This window comes from Protopterus annectens, chromosome 1.part1 (genome assembly GCF_019279795.1).
Source record: "Protopterus annectens isolate FY-2018-M chromosome 1.part1, PAN1.0, whole genome shotgun sequence".
Taxonomy (NCBI): Eukaryota; Metazoa; Chordata; order Ceratodontiformes; family Protopteridae; genus Protopterus; species Protopterus annectens.
The window spans coordinates 513852677-513873505 of NC_056726.1; the positions used below are offsets into that span (position 1 = coordinate 513852677).

Genomic DNA, 20829 nt, shown 5'->3' on the forward strand with positions numbered 1-20829 from the left:
CAGCTTCTCGCACTTATTTTCAATTTAATTTTTTGGGGGTGGGGGGACAAAAGATCAAAAACCAGGGACACATTTTAAACATTGCTTGTATAATTTTGTTAAGTTGCTAGAATACAATGTTGTGTTGCCACCATACATTTCACTGGCAAGTTTTGAACCCAGGACCCTATGCACTACAGTCAGAGCAACATACCACTATGCCAAATCAGCAGCTTCCTGACAAATAGGAAGACTGAAACTTAATGGCTATCATTTAGTGAATTCATTTCTCACTTCTCATCTCACAATAACTCTCAATCTCTTAGCACAAAAAACCTGGACAAACAAAGCCAATAATTGGGGAATACAAATTCAGTTCTCACTTCTCACCATAGCTCTCAACCTCTTAGCACAAAAAACCTGGACAAACAAAGCCAATAATGGGGGAATACAAATTCAGTTCTCACCATAGCTCTCAACTCTTAGCACAAAAAACCTGGGCAAAGCTCACAAGTGGTGGTGGCTAGAGACTTTAGGCTCTTTTTACCCTGTACCCAGGGTTTGAGCCTGAGTGCCTCTAGCCACCAGATGTATTAAATGGGGAGCATTTTCACACACACACAGACACACATGGACACACACACACACACACACACACACACACACACACACACACACACACACACACACACACACACACACACACACACACACACACACACACACTTACTTCTCTGAATGTTAGTTTCTTAACTTGCCTGGAGTCTTCAGTCCACCACAGGTCCGATCCACACACACCCTTCTCTGAAACTGTTTGTTGCCGTTCTGTAACAGCAACCATTTGCTACTGTTAGTCTGATTTCCCCACATAGTACTCCATACTAGTGCTGTAACAGCAACCGTTTTTGAGTAGCCAGGTCAGCCGGAAATGCGTGAGCTCCTTGAGCTCAATTCTGACAGGCTGGTAGCCCTGACAGAGCTGATGTCATTGCGCACGTGATGACATCAGCTCTAACAGCGCAAAAATTAAAAAACAAAAGAAATGAAGGGGTGCCACTCGGGAAGCATGGCACACCTTCATTTGAACCCCAAAACTCAGTAAAAACTGAGTAATTCAGCATGGTTGGGAGGTATGACTGAGTTTCTGGTGTCACAACAAGGGGATCCAATATCTGTTAGGCTAGGAAGACATGATCGACAAACCACAATGCTTTTCCAAATATGATTTACACTTGTCATCACTTCTGAACACTGGGAAAATTTTATCTATCTCCATAGTGCCTTTTCTAGGCAGTACCAAGTTGTTACATCCTCCAACACAACAAAATCACTCACGACTACCTTATCAAAGAGATACCCTCAACCATCCCCCTACCGGTCATTACGAGGGAACAAGTCCTTACTGTTCTCGCTAAAGCCAAAAACACAGCCTACATAAGTCCTGACAAATTTCAGGATGCTTCTTAAATAGCTTAAAACAGAATCTATCAGGGCCAATAGAAACCCTCTTTAACCACAGTCACTGGATGGGCTTTGTCCCAGAGGAATGGAGGACTGCAACAGTCGTGCCTCTGCACAAGGGGGGCCCATGAGCTGACCAAGGGAACTACAGACCGATACGCTTGATCAGTCTTATTTGCAAAGCCATGGAGAGAATTATAATGGACATGATCAATAATGGCATAGAAACTCTCCAAATACTGGGCTAGACCCAATTTGGCTTTCTCAAAGGGTGATCTTAGATCCTCAATCTGACGGCCTTCTTCAAGAAAGTCACTAGAGCCATGGATGAGGGTAAAACTGTACACACCACTTATCTAGACCTGGCCAATGCTATTAACACAACCCCCCCTCCACTTGGGGATCATAGATAAGCTTAGTGAGTTAGTCATAAACCCCTTCATCATCAGCTGGAGAGCCAACTGGGTCATTGACAGAACACATGTTGTCTGGACAGGTGAATCTACTTCTGATAAGAAACCTGCTACTAGCGGTGTCCCACAGGGCTCAGTGTTGGGACCCCTCCTGTATGGTATGTACTTCTCTGAAGTGAAGGCCAGTGTTGGGGACCTCTAGCTCACCAAGTTTGCAGATAACTGTAAGCTGGGAGCAGTCATTGAATCCCCAAATGATGTTGACATCCTAGAAACAGGCCTAATAATGACAAACAACTGGTGCCAAAACCATGGTCTGAGACTAAATACTAAAAATGCATAATCATACCCTTTGGTAAATCAGATATCTCTGCAAATTATAATATTGACAGCACACCCCTAAACATAGACCCAGTGGTGAGGGACTTCTGACCACCAGGTAGCTACAGTAGAGAGGAAATCTTTCTGTGTGGTTCAACTTATAAGTAAAGGCATGGCATCAAGATCAAAGTAAGTCATAGTGCCATTGTACTCAGCCATCATCAGGCCTATAATCGAGTACAGTGCTCCTTTCTGCATGCACCGTACCAGGCACTTACACCAGTTGCAGTGGCTCCAGAGGTTTCTCACTGAAAAAAATACAAAGCATAAGACATGTGTCTTATTTAGACCAACTACAAGGGCCTTATCCCTTTATTCCATTTTGTATAGTTTATTGAGAGGAGAATTATTCCTGACCTACAAGGCATTTTCTGATCCAGCTCTGATGAAAATGTCACATATTCACAAGAAAAATTATACAAGGGTTACACATTCCATAGACCTGACCCTTATTTGTGACTCTAACAGAACTTAATGGAGAGTCAGATTTCTATCCCAAAGGCTACCTTGTCCAAGGAATAAACTTCCCATCTTCATAAAAAAGCCAGTACCTCACTCTCTTAAAAAAAAATTTTTGGATAAATGGATGGGGAACCATAAATTCACTCCTGGGGTACTGCCCATGTCCCTTATGGACAGAGGTAGTCTGTAAAATGATTCAAGGCTCCAACACCCAAAGACCCACTACCCTGATACTACCCCATCCTATATCTGGGGAATTAGGATATAATATTGTCATATACTGGGTATTATTGGTTAGGCTTGTAAAGGCTCTTGTGCCACTAGCCTAGTAAATTATGAACCTATGACTCCTTAGAAAGGAACAGAAGTGTGTAAACTTTAGACACTACAAGTATCTCATGTATTCTGAAAGTTGTGTTCATTCTGTGATGGACGAAAGATGTACATATCTTTTTTTTCCAGTTGCGAAACAAGCTTGCTTGAGCCCAGACATAAGGCACGCCAGCCTTATTAAAGGCAATTGTTCTCTGTCTTGGAGGGAAGTATTTTATATATAGTTTTCAAATAGCTGTACGTGTTAAGACAATTTATTATGAAGTGGGAAAGCAAAAAGATCAGTTTCTTAGATTTTGAACATACAGAGATAGGTAGGCTGAGAAAACTTAGGGTTACTAAAAAATAAAGCAGGCCAAGGAGAAAATAACATAACTTATGCAGAGAGAAGATTTTGACAGAGTCTCTAAAAATTGAGGTGGGATTTGAATTCTAAGGATAGAATGATACATGGAATAGAATTCCCTGATTAATAGAACAAGGATTTTTGAATAGCTGAAAAAAATTAATTGTGGGATAGTGTTACTACAGGAGAAACACCTTTACATGCAGGGGCAAGATCAATTATTTAAACTAGGAAGCACACTTTTTTCATTCTACTCAGATCTGCCTTAAAATTATTCAGATACATCTTGTATCTGTAGTCAAAATAAAGGTTCCTTACCTGTGCAAGTTGTGTCCTACTGCACTGCAGATAGTTTTTTCTAGTGTAAACATTATATGGTGTAACCTAAATGCTGCTACAACCTGCCTTTTTTGCAAAGATGTCCTGTTTCAGTGATGTCATGGGGGGAGCACTATTGTTTGTCATCTGTCAGTTGGTCAGTGTTCTCTGAACACTGAACCTAGAAGATTAACACTGGCCTGTCATAGCAGAGGAGAGCTAGAAGGTGAGTGTTGTATTTCCCTAACGTTCTCCCTCTTGTCTGAGTGTGTGCAAGTTCAGAGTTGGTGTGTGTGTGTGTGTGTGTGTGTGTGTGTGTGTGTGTGTGTGTGTGTGTGTGTGTGTGTGTGTGTGTGTGTGTGTGTGTGTGTGTGTGTGTGTGTGTGTGTGTGTGTGTGTGTGTGTGTGTGTGTGTGTGTGTGTATATATATACAAAGCATGAAAGGGATCTCATTGTTGAAAGGTGTCAGTCAGGAGAAGGGTATAAAAAAAATTCCACAGCATTGGATAGACAATGGAACACAGTGAAGACAGTCATCAAAAAGTGGAGAAAATATGGGACAACAATGATGTTGCAAAGAACTGGATGTCCCTCCAAAATTGATGAAAAGGCAAGATGATAACTGGTCAGGGAGGCTGCCAAGAGACCTACGCAACACTGAAGGAGTTGCAGGAATTTCTGGCAAGTACTGGTTGTATACTACATTTGACAACAATCTCCCGTATTCTCCATATGTGTGGGCTATGAGGTAGGATTGCAAGACGGAAACCTTTTCTTACACAGAAAAACAAGACGGCCCGGCTAATATTTGGAAAAAATACATCAAGTCTCCCAAAAGCATATGGGAAAATGTGTTATGCTCTGATGAGACCAAGGTTGAACTTTCTGGCCACAATTCCAAAAGGTATGTTTGGCGTAAAAACAACACTTTGCATCGCCTAAAAAACACCATCCTCATGGTGAAGCATGGTGGTGGCTGTATCATGCTTTGGGATTGCTTTTCCTCAGGGATTGCTTTTCCTCAGCTGAAACTGGGGCTTTAGTCAAGGTGGACAGAACTATGAACAGTTCCGAATATCAGTCCCTTTTGGCCCAAAACCTTCAGGCATCTGTTAGAAAGCTGAAGATGAAGAGGAATTTCACCTTTCAACATGACTATGACCCCAAGCATACATCCAAATCAACAAAAGAATGGCTTCACCAGAAGAAAATTAAAGTTTTGGAATGGCCCAGCCACAGCCCAGACCTACATCCAATGAAAATCTGTGGGGGTGACCTGAAGAGGCCTGTGCATAAGAGATGCTCTCACAATCTGACAGATTTGGAGCACTTTTGCAAGGAAGAGTGGGCAAATATTGCCAAGTCAAGATGTGCCATGCTGATAGACTCCTACCCAAGAAGACTGAATGCTGTAATTAAATCAAAAGGTGCTTCAACAAAGTATTAGTTTAAGGGTGTGCACATTTATGGAACCAGCTTATTGTGCATTTTTTATTTTTTATATTTTTTCCCTAACAGATTTGTTTGTTTTTCAATTGAATTGTACAGGTTATAGGTCACATTAAAGTTGAGAAAAGTGTTGAAATGATTTATTGTGGTCTCATATTTTATATCACAAAAACCTGGCATTTTAACAGGGGTGTGTTCACTTTTTATATCCGCTGTGTGTGTAGATATATATAGGTATATATGTATATACACATATATCGAGCTGGAGAAAAAAGAAGTAAAAAACTGCAGAAATCAGAATCCGCATGGCATCCAAGGCAGAGCACTCTGCACCAGTGTATTTTGAGTCCTTTCATTCCTTTTATTTATGGAACTTCTTCAGAAAATATAGTACAGTATAGTTGCGGAGCTATAAATAGATACAGTGAGCAATGAAAAAAGTTACAGTAACCAATAAAAAGGTTAAACAAATTATTTAACATAGTATTTACCAAGGTTCAAACATAGGTGGTGCTGTTTGTTGATTAGGGAAGTGTAAAAGTGTAAGACAAATACCAAAGGTGAGATAGAGCTAACACTGTGCTGAGCAGTGGTAGAGGTAAAGTTATGTGTTTGAGATACAGGTGGAGCTAAAGGGGTAGGTAAAGTGTACCAATGTTTAGTACCTAAGTTGAGAGCTAGGTAGCTTAAAGAAGTGGACCCTAAAGTAGAAGAAATAATGATAGCTGTGTTGGCAGACAGGTGGTGCAGTGGTTCATTTGAACCACTTCAGGGCACATTTGATGTTAATATGATCAGTGAGGGCTAGGGAAATGTCTGCTTGAAGAAGCAGCTGAAAATTGAGTTCCCTGACTCGGAGGAGGTTATCGGTATCTCTAAAGAAGGGGGTGGCCCTGTCAAGGAAAATAAAGCCGGAGAAGTGGGTGCATTTTGTGCTATGTGTTGCTAGCGCTTTGGAGGGGCTCCGGTGTTTGATGACTAACAGATGTTCTTTAGCTCTGTCTGCTAGTCTTCTGTCAGTTTTAACAATGTAAAAACTGCTGCAGGTAGAGCAAATCGCAGCATAAACAACAGAGTTGGTGCTGCAGTTGAAATTCTCAATGATTTTAGTTCTGTTTTTGTATACACATATACGTACCTGTGTGTATGTATGTGCATATATATATATATATATATATATATATATATATATATATATATATATATGTATATATATATATATATATATATATATATATATATATATGTGTATATGTATGTATATATATATATATATATATATATATATATATATGTGTGTGTGTGTGTGTGTGTATATATATATATATATATATATATATATATATATATATATATATATATATATATATATATATATATATGTATAAGAAACTTATGGTGGAGGCAACCATGCAGTAATATAACGGTACTCAATAACAAATGAACATAGTCAGCGTTAAAAGACGAAACACTTTAATGGTGTGCACAGGTGAGCACTTTCACATTTGCTTCATCAGACCAAAAAACACCATACTGTTAACCACTCCTTATATAGTCTATGACTAATTATGATGTAAAAACTGTGTTAAAATAATAAGACAGACTATATATCATATACAACAAGCAGATAATTGCATGTACATCTTATTAAAATATAGCGAATAAAAGTCACATATGCATAAAATAAAGCATAGAGTGACACTTCTTCATATAAATAATTATGCCTAATATACTCAAAAAGAAACCCTTATAAACTATTTAATAAAAGACCTAAATGAATACTGTATTTCTATATATTATAAATATTGCACATAATTAACTTTCTATGAAAAAAATAAAACCATGTTTCTGATATTAAAACCTAAATAATGAGAATATAACTTTATATAGTGTGTGATAAATCAGTTCACACTTAAGAATTGCTTTACTTAAAAGAACCACTCATACAGACGCATAATAGCAAAAAGGGCAAACCTAAATATTAGAGTGTAACATCAAATATACAGGTATAATAAAGCACACTAATAATATAGTATTAAAATACTTTAAATATGCAACCCCAAACATTGGCATCTGAAACACAACAAATAGTTATAAAACAATCATATCTTCTAAATAAACATACTGACATCAGTGTGGTATGACAGACACAGACACAGTGAAAAACTGTTGTCTGAAAGTAATTGATATCTACATCATGGAAGTCTATCTACGGATTTTAATATGGGCTTAAGAGAAGCCCTCTCATTTAGTGGACCCCATGGGGAGGATCTAGCCATATGATTATCCAAGCCTGTCGGATGGCAGTTGTGAAACCTGGCAGCATTTGTGTTTTACTCATCAATAACTGGGAGATGAAAAAAAGTGTTGTTGGCTCTATCATTGCTGTGATGCTCCTGCATTTTTTTTTTTTTTTGCTACAGAATAATGCAAAACAAAATAGTGTCTTGTAGTATTTATCAAAAATCAGCTGCATTTCAAAGACAAAGAAATAATGAATTCTAAACATTTGCTTAATTTGGTCATAATATAATTTTAGCCACCACCCCTTGAAAAACAGGCACCTGAAATGACTTCTACCTTACAGCGGAAATGTAATGGATTTAAATAAAATAAGCAGGAATCTGCACAGTCGTGGTACACAGGCAAACAACATAAGACCATCAAATCTTATTTTAAAACATAGATCCACTCTCTTTGGTCAGTTTACCTGTTGGTCGACTGTAACTATATCAATAATTTTTAGTCCATTTAGGGTTGACAGATAGCAGTGTGTTTGTATGAAATCAGAGAAGAGTGGAGATATGAAAGTTTTCCATGCAAGTTTTCCCTTTTCTCTTCTGTTGTGCGATCTTGAACTTAGCATGTATAGAAATATAGTGCTACGGAGGCACAGTTCCCTATGCAGGTGGTAGAGCAGGACTTGCATTCTTCCAAAACATTGCCTATATTTTTAAGGAAAGTCAATGGTGTGGAGTTCACCAAAAAAACATCAATGGAATAGGACTCCATGATAGTTCCATTGGTTACTTATCATATAATCTAAAATATTTACTACTGTCAACTTCAACAGTTTGCTAAATATGAAAGACAAAACATATGCTGAACACCTATTAACAATGAACCACATTTTAAAAATGAACACTTGTCAAAAGCACTACTTTAAAAAGGTGCTTTTGTCTTCTACTACTGCTACCACATCAATACAGGAAATAATTTAATATTAAAACAAATATAAAATAAAAACAGACAAACTTAAGGTATAGGAACAACAACTGATGTTCATTTGTATGTGATTTTATATTTCCTCGCTTAACATTTTTTTACATCACTCAGGCTTCACCCCGAGTAAAAACGTAACCAAATTTGGCAACTGGATCAAAGAATTAAGGTTATGCGCTGTTAACAAGCTGCTTCCTGTTGTCCAGGGTTTCATTCCCTCAGCCTCCATTTGCCTACTCTGTAACTCTGAGCATGCCACTTAGTCAGACACATGCTGAGGTAACTGCATTCATCATATTCACAATACCTATTTTGTCTTTTAAAACCAAGAGGCAGCTTCAGGATAACCTTTATAAAATTTTAAAGTAAATTCCTGAAGCTCCAAGCCAGTTTGCTGATACCCCTACACCAAATATGGAAGAGAATTACAAAGATCATGTGAAATACACCATTGCATAACTCAATATGACTACATACCAATAAAATGATTTAGTTAACAACATGACTTGGAAGGTATGCTAATCATGCTGATACATTCTTCTTTCAGTATGTCATCATAAGATACCAACACATTTTAATGAAGCCCTATTGACCTGAATGGACCACAAGCCCACATAATCTTTGTAATGTGTCATTTTACGTCAACATACTCTCCTATACAGATGCCATATCGCAAACCAGCAACAAGCTTCAAGTTTTAAGGTTACAAAGTAAGTCCTGAAGCTAATGATCAGTTTTAAAAAGATAAAACAAGCCTTGTGGTAGGTCTGATGAGGGCAGCAACTGCACTGTGATCAGGGGTTGTGCTCATCAGAGCATTCCTTTAATAACGTCTGATACAGGGAACCGCTGTACATGCAGTCATTATGCAAAGGTCTGTTATACAGTCAAATTCTACAGAGAACGGTGTTCTGTGTTTAAATGTAACACGCCTTACTGAAGGTTGATAATGTGATAAGTATAAACTGCAGACTGAAATCTAGCTAGTTAGCACTTCAGTTCAAATCTGAATTATTGAATTTCAGGTAGGCTCAGTTGAATATACTTACACAATATGATGTGCGTAAGCATGTAGGTGCAATAAGGACACGTGAGTTTCAGCTACAGGTTTATAAATGGCACTGCAATGAGTAGAGACTCAAAATGTGTTTCTTTATTTTATTTTAGTTATTTTATTTGTTAATGAGTAAGTGGGCTGTCCCAGGCACCATTTTGCTAAGACCCATTTCACAGTGGTATTCACAAAACATAATTTTTATTTATTGTTATTTATTGATTTTTTGTTTACCAGGAAAGTCCAACTCGGCACAGGAGCCATTTTCAGCAGAAGCCTGGAGAGAAAGGCTCCAATGTGCAAACAACAGTAATAGACAGAGTAACTCTAACATTTAAAAAGTAATAATATTCAGTAGTCTTTGCAACATGTTTCAAAAGATGGGGAACTGCATTTCAAATTTGGTACGGTATACAAACAGCCATATTGTTGCTATTTAACAGAAAGCACTATGCCTTACAAGCAGTGTAATGGTGAGACAGCTGTAGTTGAGAAATAGAAGACAATGCCAGTTGAGGGTGAAGAAGTATAACAAAAGGGAGAAGAGAGTGAGGGTGCAGTAAGGTGCGAATGGTAGCAGTAGGATATAGAGAGTGTTGAGCAATGAAGAGGATGCAGAGGAGCTGAGCAGTGAGGAGGTTGCAGAGGAGCTGAGCAGTGATGAGGTTGTAGAGGAGTTATGTGCTTATCAGGTGTAGCACATTTCCAGAGCCAGGAGTGGAATAAGTCAGACTTTAGCTGTAATTTGAATGACTTTAGCAAGCAGTCCTGTCTTATTGTTAGGGGGAATATGGTTCCAGGTTTTTGGTACTTGATGGGAGCAGAGGGAAGAGCCTGCATAATTATTAGGCTTTGATATATGCAGGAGGTCTTTGTAAGAATAATGCAAGATTCTGGGTGGGTTGTAAGGTTGCACAAGGTTGGCTAGAGATGGACAGTCATTTGGTTTGTTTACTAGATTCTGGATGGTAGAGATGGGAGTGCTTGAGCTAGTGAAGTAGTTCAAACCACTGGAGGTGTCTGGGGGCCAGAGGGTAATGTCATGCATGGGGATATTGGCTGCACATTTTGCAACCTTGTTACAGCAGTGCTCACATGTGTTTAGTTGAGTTAATTGGACATTTGTCTGTGTTGTTGCTGAGTAGAGGAGAGCAGGTAGTAGGAGGGTAGTTGTGATATGACATTCTGCAATGCTAGATAGATAGTCTTTTGGCCTATAGCAAGTCCTTAGCTTTGGTTTGTGTTTTTTTCACTTTATATTGAATGTGGAAGTCAAACTTTAGTTCTTCCTCTGTGTAAACTCCTAGTAATTTGGTTTGTGTAACAAGTTCTGTTTTGGTATTGTTGGAAAAGGTAATAGTAAAGGATACTTTTTATTGTGAAGTGTTTGGGAGTAAAGAGAATTCATTTTGTCTGGGTTTAGGAATAGCTAGGTGGTAGTAAACCAGTTTTCTATAGAAGTGAAGGAATCGTGGGTAGCTTTTGTAGAGAATCAATGCTGTTTGCTGAGCAGACAATGGTAGAAAAGTCTAGATACTGTACTAAGGTAACATTCTTACTGGCCAGATCACGGTCACTAAAAAAGATGCTGAACAGGATAGGTCCCAGTAAGGATGCTTGTGCGACCCCTACTGCAACAGGGAGAAAGGATGAGACATTTTACTGCATGGAATCTGTTAGACAGGTAATTAGAAAACCAGAATAGAGAGGAATTGTCAAGGCCTAGATTGCAGAGGTTTTTTTTTTTTTAAAGAGTAATTGCAATAACATAAATCGTCCATGGTGGTGCAGCGGTTAGCATTGTTGCCTCACAGCAAGAAGTTCTCCCGTTCGATTCTCGGCTGGAGCACCTTCTGTATGGAGTCTGCATGTCCTCCCGATGGTCGAGTTACGCTAAAGACATGCAGGTAGGTGCGAGCGTGAATGAGCGTGCTTTCCTTAAAGGCTGGACGTTGGGCTGACAACTCGGCACCGTAAAAATCCACTGCCAGTCATGAGCGGACCGGAGTTCCACTGTGGTGACCCCTAACCGGGAAAAGCCAAAAGACTTTTTTTTGCAATAACATAAAACGGATACAAGATAATTCAGTACAAAAATTACAAAAAAATGAATGAAACAAAAATAGTACTGTCCATTATAGTCAATGCTGTAAGTCAATTAAACTATAACCACTACAAATCAAACTAAAAAGACAAGCTTTGAAAGTAAGAAAAATGGACAACAGGTAAAGAGCAGTGCAGTATGAAGATTACAAATATCAAGAACAAGGAGCAGAGAACATTAATAAGGGCAAATCTATTGGTAAACTGAAATTTCAAATGGAAAATCTCAAAAAAAAAGGAAAATATAAGAGGAAGAAGACATAAGAAGGAAAATGTACAGATGTCAGTAATTATACATAAAATCTATAGCTGTGTATATATACCATAAGTATATCAAAGCATAAAAAAGTATACTTGGCTTTTCACTGCTTTATTATGTATATAGTAAGCCTCCCACACACACCCTTAATATATATACTAACTCCAGGATCGCACTACAGTGGGGAAAATGCCATATATAACTTTCAACTAAATGAGTTTTAGTCAAATGAGTTTTCAGTGAAGTGGGCTTTCAGTGAAGTGATCCCACTGATTTCATTTTCAGTGAAGTGTATTTTCAGTTAAATGAAGTAGACCCATATATATATATATATATATATATATATATATATATATATATAGATAGATATAGATATATATAGATATATATGCATATGTATGTTCCCTTCAAGCACTTGAACTCAAGTGTTTGAGAGCTTGAAATATCAGCTGCAGCTTTTAGAACTTTGCTGGTGTTTGATTGTGCAAGATCATACAGTGAGAATCGGGTTACTTGCCCCTTCCCACTGTAGTGTGATATCAAAGTTGGTATATTTAAGTAGCAAAGGGTGTGGGGTGCAGAGAGGCTTTCTCCCCTGCAAAAAACATTTTTTTGACTCATTGATTTGAGATGCTGCGCTTTCAAATTCCTTGATTTAAACTGTTTTGCTCTGTGTCTTAGTGTTCACACTTTTTAGAGTTCGAACATTTGACATAGCCTCATATATATATATATATATATATATATATATATATATATATATATATATATATATATATATATATATATATATATATATATATATATATATATATATATATATATATATATATATATATATATATATGTGTGTGTATGTAGATAGAGAGAGAGAGAGAGAGAGAGAAGCAATGGAAGAAGTCCAGTCTACTATGTTTTATCAAAATATATATGAGGCTAAACAAAACATTTATTAGGTCATACATCAGCACAAATCCCTTACCTTAAGTTCTACACATGCATACTTGAGTAAATGGTGATATCTGGAATTCATAAAAATATGTAGACACAAAAGACTAAACATTTCTGCCCTGCACCCCTATGCAGCAGTTTCCTCCCTTCACTCCTGTCACTTATATAGTCCCACAGTGACCTGGACCATGAAAAAAGTGACCACTTATGATTTATGAAAGCATACATGTAAGGAATGTTCCTTCTCCACTGCCGGTCATGTCAGAATACATCTATTACCCAAGTATTAGGCCATCACAAAATGCTTAAATAAGCAGCAAGGAATGCATTAAAGGCTATAACATCTCAAGCAAGCTAAAACCAAGCAAAGTCAGTGTACATATGGAAAAGCAGACAGGAGGCTGTGCTATATACAAAAGAGACAGGTAGGCAGGGATTCTGCCCCTGCCCAGACTGAAAAATTAATGCTGGCATGTGTTTTATACTATCTTTGCATGATATGGTGAGATGGTTAAACACTGACCCCCTCCTCTGCTTTACCTACAGATACAATTGTGAGATTTAAATAAGCAGAACACTTGTTTGATGATCTAGCTAATGAAAATCATTTTCTGTTAACTACTGAGATGTTCTATCTTTGCATATTAACTGCTACAGAAATACATCATACAGAAGTTTGAGCATTTCCTGAAAGCCTTCTTTTCTTGTTGCATTTTTTCAGATAGCACTGAAGTGTGCAGACATCTGCAATCCCTGTCGTCTCTGGGAGATGAGCAAGCAATGGAGTGAAAGGGTCTGTGAGGAATTCTATAAGCAAGGTCAGCAGCCTTGTGTACTGTGTTTCTTTTTGTTCTGTACGTTTTGTACCACTGCATTATCTGGATATGAACTCCTTTATGCTAATACGTAATGACATTTATTTTGAAAGCAGATGTACTGATTCCAAGCAACCTGCCAATACATCAGTTAAGGGCATGGTGACCTTCCCATGGAAATGAATGGTAATGAAGTATAAGAAAGGGGAAAATGATAAACAGGAAATAAGCAATCATTTCCAGTTGACGTACTGTATCTTATTCTTATGGCAGTTCAGTTGTTTCTGTTTGAAAGTTGCTGCTCTCTGAGTCAGACAATGTACTGACGCTGAACCACAAGCAGAACAAATTGGCACATATCTGGCCCACAGAAATGGAATAGCCCTTTAATTATACAAATAATACAGCCATCCTATACAAAATATAAGGGTGAATTAATGGCACATATCATGGTCAAAACTAAGCACATTGTTGGCTTTTTAAGTGCTATGCAAAATTTAAGTATACACATTTAGGTAATAATAGTAAACCATAGAACTTATTTTCATATACAGCTATTATTAAGGACTCCATCACTAAGACGTAGATTACTGGTTCCAACAGATGTCAGAAAAGAAATTAAATGAAGTATAGAGGAGGTGCTGCTTACAGTATGAAAAACTTTGAATGTGGTGTTATTACTGCAGTGTTTTCACCTCCCTACTACTTTAATAACCGTGCACTAACATACGATGCTGTACCAAAGTAAAGGAGTTGAACAGACTTCAGTAAAGACTCAGGCTGTGATCGGTTATAGGTATGAAATGTCTCCTTCCTGGAGGAACATAGCAGTTTGTATTTATCAGCTCCACATCTGAAGTGAAATAAAGCTAAGAATGTCTACTTACTGCACCTCTGTTTGTAAAGTTCAGACAATCACGTGTAATAAGCCTTTTCCAAAGGCAATTTCGTCAGTCTTATTGTAGGCAGAATAGAAAACAGCAAAGTAACATAAGGAAACCTTCTATGGTGAAACTGTTGAATGTGGCTTGTTTACTTAGAGAGCTTTTGTCTTCCAAGAAGAAATTTCAGAAGTGTTACATCATTCAATATTACTTTTACATTCTCTTAAGAGGACTTTTCCAAAGTGTAGACAACATTTGCCATTACATTTATGCAGTCAACTCTTTCTCCCAGTTTATAATGCTGTAACCTACTCACTAGCAATTCAGGTTATTTATTAATCTAGTGTACTGTACCATATTAAATGTTTTGATAAAATGTATGTAAGGCACATACCCAGCCTTACTGAGTTTGTACAAGATAACTCATCTCTACCTTACAACTATGTGACCTTGGTGTTGTGAATCCATGCTGGTGTGCTGAAAGTTCTGACTGAATCTGCTCTTCAGAAGTTTTTCTGTAATTTTTCTACTCTGGAAGTCAAGCTAACTGGACTGTAGTTTATCCTCACAGTAATGTTTTCTTAATTTCCCCAACTCATGTATTCTGTACACCTATGTCTTGCTGTGTGTGTTGGTATATTATTCCATGACCATGTATGTTGGCATTACTAGAGTGGTGGCTCATCAGACATATACATGTATGCCTAGAGTGACTCAGATGTACAGCCATTGCTGTCTGCAGCATTTATAATACAAACGGGGAAAAATAAGTAGTTTGCCAGGTCTTTCTTCATGTCACACATGCAAACACTCACACCTATGTACAACTGAGAGTCCCAAGTCCACCTACTCCATGTCCCTGCAGTGTGGGAAGAAACCAGTGCACATGGAGAAAACGCATGCAAACACAAGGAGGACATGTACACTCCACACAGAAGGAATGCCAGATGAGAATCAAACTGTGAAGTTTCGTCCATTACGCATACAAAAAAATTATGGTGAACAAATGCATGGCCTTGTTATGTGACATGCATACAACATGTAGCTATATATGTGCTGTATTTCTGTGGATCATGACTGAAGTTTTCCTTGGTTTGATGGTGTGGAGAGCTGTGCTTCAGACACAGATGCATCAGGTACTGCACAGCAACATTTGCTGAACAAGTGGCTGTTATTACTGAGAAAAGTGTCTCAACGCACTTTGATGACTATGTTTTATGGTGGTGACAAGGCCATGTAGCGATCTCTTATAAGTCCCTTCATACGATGAAATGTCTGCAACATTTTATGGTGGCTTGATTTGCATATTCTTTCAGTCTGCTACTGATTGTGAACATCTGTTCTGTTTTCCTTCTTTACAGAGGACCTCCTGGCCTACACATAATCACTGAAGGTTGTCTACAAAGTGTGTTTAGAGCTGGATGAGTTTCAGCAGCCCTGTCCATAATACAGATAGTCTGTTGTGGCTGATACTGTGGCTTAAACCTCAAAGTTATGTGAGGAGATGCTTGAATCATCAGTAAAAGCAGCAACCAGACAGGGACACTGAAATGATAGCAAGGGGTCATGTATATATAGACAAGAGCCATGGCCTCAAGTGTGTAGTCATCCCCTTTGGCAAAAACAAAGTGCCCACAAATTACCACATAGGTGGTAATCCATTAAGTACAGAAGAAGTAATTAGAGACCTGGGGACCCAAGTTGATAGCAGTCTCTCATTTGACAACCACGTGGCCAAAGTGGTTAGAAAAACATTTTATATAGCCCACCTAATCATGAAGAGATTCACATCTAGATCAGGGGAGGTCATCGTGCCTCTTTACTCATCCCTCATCAGGCCCATAATTGAGTACAATGCCCCTTTGGGATGTACCTTACCAGACACCTGCAGCAACTGGAAAGACCCCAAAAGTACCTCACCAAGAGGATCAAAGGGCTCAAACAGATGCCATATGCTGCCCGGTTAAAGAAACTCCAGCTCTACTCAGTGGCATACCGCCTGTTCAGGGGCGATCTGTGCCTGACGTATAAAGCCATGTCCAACCCGGAATTAATGGACATGCTGCACCTCAGAAAATCCAAATCCCATCGAGCTATGCGCTCGAAAGACTTGAACCTCAGCACTGAAATACATAGGACATGCTGGAGGGACAGATTCATAACCCAGAGGCTCCCTTCACTCTGGAATAAAATCCCAGTCCAGGTTAGGCAGAGTCCCTCATTGACTCTCTTCAAGAGGAATCTTGATGAGTGGACGGGAGATCGTAGGTTTAACCCAGGTATCACTTCTGTGTCACTGTTAGACAGAGGCACAGTATACTAACCTCGAAAAAGGGCATAGCAAAATTAATTTAAAATGGGTGGCGAAAGCCAAACACATTCTGGCTAGGCCTATAAATTCCCTAGGGCAGATAGCCTAGTTGAACCTATGAACCTATGAACTGTAATATCGCTGAATATATCTAGTAGCCTTTATTGTCCAACACATGTATTTCCATAGCAGGATAGATACTGCCACATTTAATGCTACTGTCCCTTATCTCCAGCCAGCATGCTTCTATTCACATGTATCACATCCCACTTCCAGAATGCAGTCCTGATTTATTAACTTTTGTGTACCTACCTGCTTTTTTTGTTGGGGTCCCCTTATAAGCAACTCTGTACTTGTATTCTGTCCCCACCCAGTCTCTGTGACATCTGCTTGCCTTGTATACATGTGCAACCCTACTGTCCATTCCTCTGTCCTTATTCTTTATTAACTCATATGCGTCCTACTACTAATAATATTAATATTAATGATAATAATAATAATAATAATATCTATTTGTTAACCAGGAAGGCCTGCTGGACACACAATCCCTTTTCTAGGGTAACAAAGGAGTAATGTCTTGTTAAGTGACTTGCTCAAGATCACACAGTAGGCAAATGAGGGCTGAAGGAATCAAACTCTGTACCACAGGAACTACAGCTCACAGTCTTAACCCTCAGTACCAGCTGTCAGGCAAAAAAGGCTTCTCTGACTAACGCCAGCACTATTCATTTCCTTCTAACTCTTTAGCTAAGGGTACTCCATCTACATGAAACTTACTCTACAGTGAATTCCACAAAATATGCATGCACTTAGGCCAAATTGTTCTTTATGTTTGATCGTACTTTTCAACCTGCAGACATTGAAAATAGAAAGGCCTTTGAAAGTAGGTACATCAATCAAGATTCTGGGCATCTAATTAGCATAACATCTGAATATCAAATAGCACATCATTTTTCCCACTTCCAGTAGGAATGTGGGATACCACTCCGAAGCACATTTAAAAAGAGAGTGACAAAATGATGGAAAACAACCAGCATATTATTAAAGAGACAGTGTCAAATCTGTAGACTTTAATGAACTGTATTGCAAAGTTGTACTACATAATGCCATTTATATTTGCTTCTGAAAAAAGACGTAAGATATGTGTCTCCTTTCTATATTCTATATATTATTGTTACCACTAGTATGTTGATCATGTGTGCTTTCCTCTGTGCTAGACAGCTTCAAAAATCATGTGTAATGGGGGTGGGGGGGATCAGAAAATTGTGTAAGTGGTAAATCAAGCCTGAAAATAAGGACGTACCTAAAAATAGGTACATCATGTCCAGGGGTAAATTAGGCTTGTCAATTGATACATTTCTCTAAAACATGGACAGTTGTGAAGTCTATCTTTGATGTATGCTTATCCATTTCTTTTGCCTGGAATATCATTCCTCTTCACTTTGTTTTGCTTGTATTCAGGGTATGGAATGGGACCATTTTTACTGTAAACTAAAACATACCTCCCAACCTCTTAGCAGAAAAAATCTGGACAAAGTATAAAATAATAGGGGACAAAGGCCTAAAAGTAGGGACAGATTTTAAATATTGCTTTAATAAACTCAGAAAGTTACTAGAATAACAGGATTTTTGTTAGCATAAACTTTCTGAAGGACATGAAGTCTGAAACTCAAATGTATGTCATTATCGAGTCATTATTCAGTAACTTCAATCCTAAGTGATTTGCCATAAAACCACAAATTGCATGAGGAACAAAAATGTTAGGCAAAAAATCTGGACATTCTCCAAAAATCTGGACAATTGAGAGGTATGAACTGAAGTGTAAACATGTAGATTTGTACTGTACTCCATGGGGCATATGATATAACACAGACACATCAGGATCACATATTTAGTTCCATAACAGGGAGATATTTGTAGTGTACAGTGACATGTATGATACAACAGTCTCATCAGGAGCACATTTGTAGTTCCAATGCAAGGTGATATTTGTGGGTGTACATTGCTATGTCTGATAGCACAGTCATATCTGGAGCACATATTTAGTTCCATTATAGGATGATATTTGTGGGGTTCGCTGACATCTATATTTGTGGGATGCATTGACAGATCTGATATGGTTGTCACAAGGTTTTATTTCCTCAGCTTCCATTGCCTATCTGTGTGACTCTAAGCAAGTCCCATTCCCAGGCTGAGTCTGAAAAAGGCCAGTGGAGAGCAGCGCTTTACCCTAGAAAACCATCACAAATCAATAAATAAACAACAGGACTACATATTTAGTTCAATCACAGGATGATATTTGTGGGCTACAGTGACATGTATGATGCTGCATACACGTCAGGAACACATATTTTGTTCCATTACAGGGTAATATTTGTGAGGTACAGTGATAAGAATGATAGCATGGATACATCAGGTGTACGCATTTAGTTCCATTACATGGTGATATTTGTGGACTACAAACACATGGGATAAAACAGTGACATCATATCACATATTTAGTTCCATTACAGGTTGACATCTGTGGATTACTTTCAGATGTATGACACCATAAACACATCATTCTCCTGTAAAGGGTGTGTTGTGCTGTAGTCAGTACAGAACAGTAAACATATAATGCACTATGCACACAGAATGTGCACCATAGTCAGCTGTTAGTTATTGTGTGCCTTTTTTGTTTGTTGTGTATGGATGTAATATCTACCGTTATGCATATGGTTCAGTGGCATGGCAATTACTATGATAATATGTATCTAATGTAGATGGTCATTAAAAATATTCAGGCATATCTTACACACACATGAGGCACACATAATATAAGTTACAAGGCATGATTATATACATGTTCTTGCAACAGGGGGTACACACTTTGTACAGCCATGCTGTGCATTCCTATCGTGTAGCTGTATTGGTATTTGCAGCAACAGATTTGCAGACATTTCTGTCTTGTATGGTCTACATAAGTGCTTCGTATGGTCATGTATTGCTTAGCACATTTCATGGATGATGCACTATATACCATGGAAGTTTGCACACACAGCTGCTAGGACATTCTTTGAGATGTACAGTTTGTTTTAAATCTGCATTATGAGGTGGTATAAGAACTGTTCAGTCATGCATAACAAATTCTGGTGGTTAAATTTATTACTTTGACTCAGCTTTTGTCGAAATTCAGTATGAACATATTTCATACCAATGTACATTTCTTTTAATGCTTTTACTGATGGGAGGGGTATAGGTTTCTGTACCTAAGCAGTATATATGTTCCTTTCACTTACTTTTACGTACACTGTTAACATATGGTATGGTGTATGCAGTTTTTTCTCATCTAAGCAGACATGGGGTTAGGAAGTTTGTACCCTTCTGCTTCACCGTGCAGTCTCAGAGTTGATATATAGTAATGTGGATGTGAGGAGTGAAGTGGACTTGACCCATTGTAAAAATGCCACTTTTTGTTTTACTTGTTTTTTTTGTTGTTCTTTCTGATGAGTTAGGTGGAACACTTTCTTTTTGCTGATTATTGTATAGAATTTTTGTACTCAATGTAATTTACATTGATTAAATGATACAGATCCACTTCTGGGACACTGTGCCACATGATTAAGTTTATATGTGTGATACCATTTATTTGTGATACTGTACCACATGTGCAGTGGTCATTCAGCTCATCAACATTTGTTAATATGTATCCCTTGATTTTGTGCTGGGATATAAATCCTAAGCATGTATTTTGGAACAACATTATAGATGTCATCAATACACATGTGGCACAACATGCATGTGTCATACTGCATACTATATAAAGTACTGGATATGTTTGGCCATGTATTTTTCTTTCATGAGTGCCATGTATGGGTGTACATTATATGTCCAGTGCCATTAAAAGGACCACATATTGACTAACAGTTGTTCTCAGTATTAGGTGCATTTTGACAATGATTTGTAAAAGATACCATAATACTTTCCATGCATAATGTATGTGGCAAATAGGTTCATAGGTTCATAGGTTTATACTAGGCTATCTGCCCTAAGGCATTTACTTATATGAAAAAATACTGTGCCCATTAGTTTGTTGTGCCTATGTCCA

General features: G+C 38.0%; 1 protein-coding gene across 3 annotated transcripts in view; it reads left to right on the forward strand.

Annotated features, from left to right (window-relative positions):
• The window catches only part of PDE7B (phosphodiesterase 7B), a 2106446-nt gene that overhangs the window by 1912915 nt on the left and 172702 nt on the right, over positions 1 to 20829 (forward strand). For all 3 annotated transcript variants that reach the window (XM_044076350.1, XM_044076357.1, XM_044076343.1), the window contains one exon: positions 13454 to 13550. In XM_044076350.1, the coding sequence (XP_043932285.1) occupies positions 13454 to 13550 (97 nt within the window). The remainder of the gene's footprint in view (positions 1 to 13453; positions 13551 to 20829) is intronic.